Here is a 4,018-nt window from a genome sequence, read left to right as displayed (position 1 = left end):
ACAAATTTTCTATCTTTTTCCCTCAACAGCTAATCAACTCTTATGTATCCACTAAAATTCTGAAGGAAATACAGACTAATAAAAAATATTATTTTTAATGAAAGGTTTAACTTAAGGCATCATACTGACATCTACTGGCTTAGTACTAAACTGTACACTTGACATATACTGCAAAAAAACCCTCAAAATTAAAAGTAATTAGGTGCTATTCTGAGAAAGTGGAACAATTCATTGAAAGTAATAACATTAATATCAGAACTATTTGTTCTATGTAAAGCCTAACATATGTAATAACAATGGTAATTATCTATTGTTTTCTTAGTTTCTAATGTACTGTGTTTTGGTTGAACAAACTTTTTAGTGAATGATTTTAGAGACCGATAATTAGAGGTTTTTTTTTATGACAAGTAAAAAAAAATGTCTGGGTCAAAAACCTTGCAAAGCTTTAGCAGCATGCTATTTTATGATTTATACTGAAATTTTAAAAGGCTAAAAAAATCTTTAGAAACCATAATATTTCTATAAATAAAATTATTACAAGTTTTTAGGTATTTTAATAAAAGACGTGGTAATTAAATACTACTGTCAATTAAACTGATGAACTTTATTGGGGTTAAAACTATAACAAAGTTCATCCTAAAATATTTTGCAATGCAAAATTATTTCACTCAAGGAGTGTTTAATAATTTGAATGCTAGGAATTACAAGCAATTTTCAAAAGCAGACTCTCACATTCATAAAACTTTATACATCATTTGAACTAACAGATATTTATACTACTAAAACCAAACATGCATCACTTTCAAACATTCTTGTAACATGATTTTTTTATATTACATTATTTAACACCATTCCTCATCACTACATGTATTATCATACACTTGCGCCATTCTCCTTGGATTTCTGATCTTTATCCTCATTCTTCACATTATCCTATAAAATAATAAACAAAGAAAAAGTAATTTTATTAGATTCTCTAAAATGTTACTTGAAAAACTAATAAACATTAGTGAATTGCTACTTCAGATAGACCATTTTGCCACTATGGAAGAATGAAAAAAATCTCAATTCTATGCAGAATGGCTTCTAGTATTTGAAAAAGCCATCTGAGTCCTGAGAAAATACAAGTTATTAGGCAAATAGTATATTTCTTGCACTGCAGATTTTTTTTTCTTCTTGTACTCTGAGGGAGAAAAGATTGTGGAATCTCTCTCAATTATTGAAGTTAGTTTACAATGGCACTGAGTTACTAGATTTTTCTTTTTTTTAGTAACAAAGACTACTAATAAATTAATTTTGATAGTGCCAAAGAGTTTCTTAACTCTGCCCAACAATAAATGGGTTTTAATAAGAAGTGAATGTTTTTATCTTCCTCAAATTCAAATTCACTCTCTGGTTCTGAGGAAGAAATAAAAATAAAACTTGCTTTAAGAAGTCTGCACACACACCCATGTTGACATCCCAATTAAGTTCTAAAGAAATACAATCTTTTGGGGATGGCTCCTGAATAATCTGATGGAGGGCAAAATCCTACAATTATTTGCTCCAAGAAAAGGCTTAACTAAGAACTTAATAACATTAAAATTGCCAGAGATTTAAAAATGGAAATAAACTATGTAAACATCAAAAGTAAAAAACTGCTCACCTTCTTGAGAACAGTGTGGATTTCATCCATTACTGTGGATAAGTTTCTGATTGTTTTATTCAGTTGGTTTTCAAATTGCAAATTCATGTTTTCTGAAATCTTTAAGTTTTCTTGTAACTGGCTAAGGTCCTTTTTAACTTCTCTGAGTTCACCAGAGAGGCTTTTGTTGGAATTCTCCAAATTTAATATGGTTTTTTCATCTTCATCTGTTAAAAAAAAAAATCCAAAAATTCACCACTGAACACTTTAAACTTACCAATTTAGGGCCGGCTGAATAGCGCATTGGTTAAGAGTTGGCTTGGGATGCCAGCTCTGAGCAGAAGGGTCCCGATTCGGATCCCACATCGGCCAGTGACACTATGCCCTCCACTGCTAAAATGGTGAATAACAGCTCAACCTGGAGCTGGGCTGCTGTGAGTCAACAGTGACAGCGAGGGCTGCAGTGGGCTACCGCGAGCTACTGTGAATGGCTGGCAGCCGGCATGCTGGCCTGAGCTGCCGTGAGCTGCTGTCCAATGGCCGGTGAGCGACTGCCTCACCAGGGAAGAGCACAATAATACCAACTTGGGCCAGTGAAGCTATATCCTCCACAACTAGACTGAAGAACAAAAAGACAGCAACTTGTCTGTTCCCCTTCCCCGATTCCCCAACGCTGTTCCTCTCCCCCAATTCCCCAATAAAATCTTAAAAAAAAAAAATAACCAATTTAATTTTGAGATTAAAAATATTTAAGGAAAATAAAATGATGTAATTCCTTAAAATGGACACAAACGTCAATTTCAATAGTTATAAAGCACACTGCAATACTCATTTTATTTAAATTAAGTTTTATCTAAATATTACTTCTAAATCCAGGTTCCATTATTCAATGATTGTATAGACTCGAGAAAGTAGCAAAAACTGGTAAAAACCAAGAGGACTAAAAGGATGCAACAGAACAATAAACAAACCTGAGAATGCACATGAAGATCTGAGATTCTTATAAAGCCAAGCAATTTCTAACCTTTAACAGAAATGGTCAAATGTAAAGTTACATTATGTGGCTGAGACTAACAAACATGGTAGGCTATGCATATATGTGCAAGCATGTATAATGTGTACACATATATATCCCAATAGGGTGTTAAAAGTACTGACATATCCAATTCTGTTCCTTACCTGTTTTTTCTTCTAGTAACTGTAGCTTCTGTTCTACTTCAGCTCTTACTTTTTCACTCTTTTCCAATTTTTGCAAGAGGCTTCCTACATCTACCATTGCACCATTGTACACAATAAGGCCAACATTTTCTTCCACATCCTTCGATTCCTGTTTTACTGTTGGTGTTGGAAGTAACAACCTGTTTCCTATAACATAAAAGATACCATATTTTATTAAGTTTTTTCTTTAATAATAGTTATATAATGGCACAATCTTAAATTAATATACTCAAACCTAGCATATCTTCCTGCATTGCTTCAGACTCTTCATGGTTTTCTTCATCTTTTGAGGTGTCTGTTAATTTCCGGTAAAAGCAAGATTCACGGAGTACTACTTTATTAAGAAGCTTCTTTACCTGTTATACAAGCAAGTAAATAAATTAAAATTTTGAAAATAAGTTGTTGACGCTCCTTGAACAACAACTGTGCTCTAATTTTCACTTATGAACATCATGGCATCTGTTTTCTCTGATATTCACTCCCACTCAATTAGAGCACTTATCCTTTGAACTGTCTTCTCTATAAACCTAAAATTCAAAGTTATCATTTGAAAAAACTTTCGTTAAAAAAGTCTAACACTAGGTCCAGCCGAACGGCTCAGTTTAAGAGCTCGCTCAAGTGTGCCAGCTTTTAACAACAGCGGTTCGAGTCCCGGTCCAAGCTGAGCTACCGCTGAGCTGCCAACAGGTGGCAGGATGGCTCAGCTAAAAAAAAAAAAAAAAGTCTAACACTGATAGAAACATTAATAAATATATTGAAGTATATGTACAAAGACAATTATAGCATAATTTGTACAGATGTTTATTGCAGCATAGTTTGTAATTGCAAAAAATGAAAATCTCCCCATCGGTAGACAACTGGATTAAGAAACTGTGGTATTTATACAATGGAGTATTACTCTGCTATAAAGAAGAATGAAATCGTAACACTTGGGATGATATGGATGGACTTAGAGACTATTATGTTAAGTGAAATAAGTCAGTCGGAGAAAGACAAATACCATACGATTTCACTTATATGTGGAATCTAAAAAACTGAATGAACGAGGAAAGTAAACAGAAGTGGTTTCAGAGATATAGAGGAACAACTGATGGCTGTTAGTTGGGAGGGGGTGGGGATGAGGGAGAAGGGGAAGGGGTTAGACAGCATAAATACGCAACTACAATATTGCCACAG

The 4,018-nt window shown here is 33.7% G+C and overlaps 1 protein-coding gene across 7 annotated transcripts in view; it reads right to left on the bottom strand.

Annotated features, from left to right (window-relative positions):
- Positions 1–583: 583 nt before the first annotated feature.
- CCAR1 (cell division cycle and apoptosis regulator 1) overlaps positions 584–4,018 on the bottom strand; it is a 55,698-nt gene continuing 52,263 nt past the window's right edge. For 6 of the 7 annotated variants that reach the window (XM_019625064.1, XM_019625055.1, XM_019625028.1 and 3 more), the window contains 4 exons: positions 3,078–3,198; positions 2,804–2,989; positions 1,646–1,851; positions 584–933 (listed from right to left, as the gene is read on the bottom strand). In XM_019625064.1, the coding sequence (XP_019480609.1) occupies positions 874–933; positions 1,646–1,851; positions 2,804–2,989; positions 3,078–3,198 (573 nt within the window). In that variant the 3' untranslated portion in view covers positions 584–873. Of the gene's footprint in view, positions 934–1,645; positions 1,857–2,803; positions 2,990–3,077; positions 3,199–4,018 lie in introns of those variants that run through there. The other variant, XM_019625075.1, reaches the window with a different exon arrangement.

The sequence above is a fragment of the Hipposideros armiger genome, unplaced genomic scaffold (genome assembly GCF_001890085.2).
Source record: "Hipposideros armiger isolate ML-2016 unplaced genomic scaffold, ASM189008v1 scaffold_15, whole genome shotgun sequence".
NCBI lineage: Eukaryota > Metazoa > Chordata > Mammalia > Chiroptera > Hipposideridae > Hipposideros > Hipposideros armiger.
This window is presented reverse-complemented; position numbering and strand designations above follow the sequence as displayed.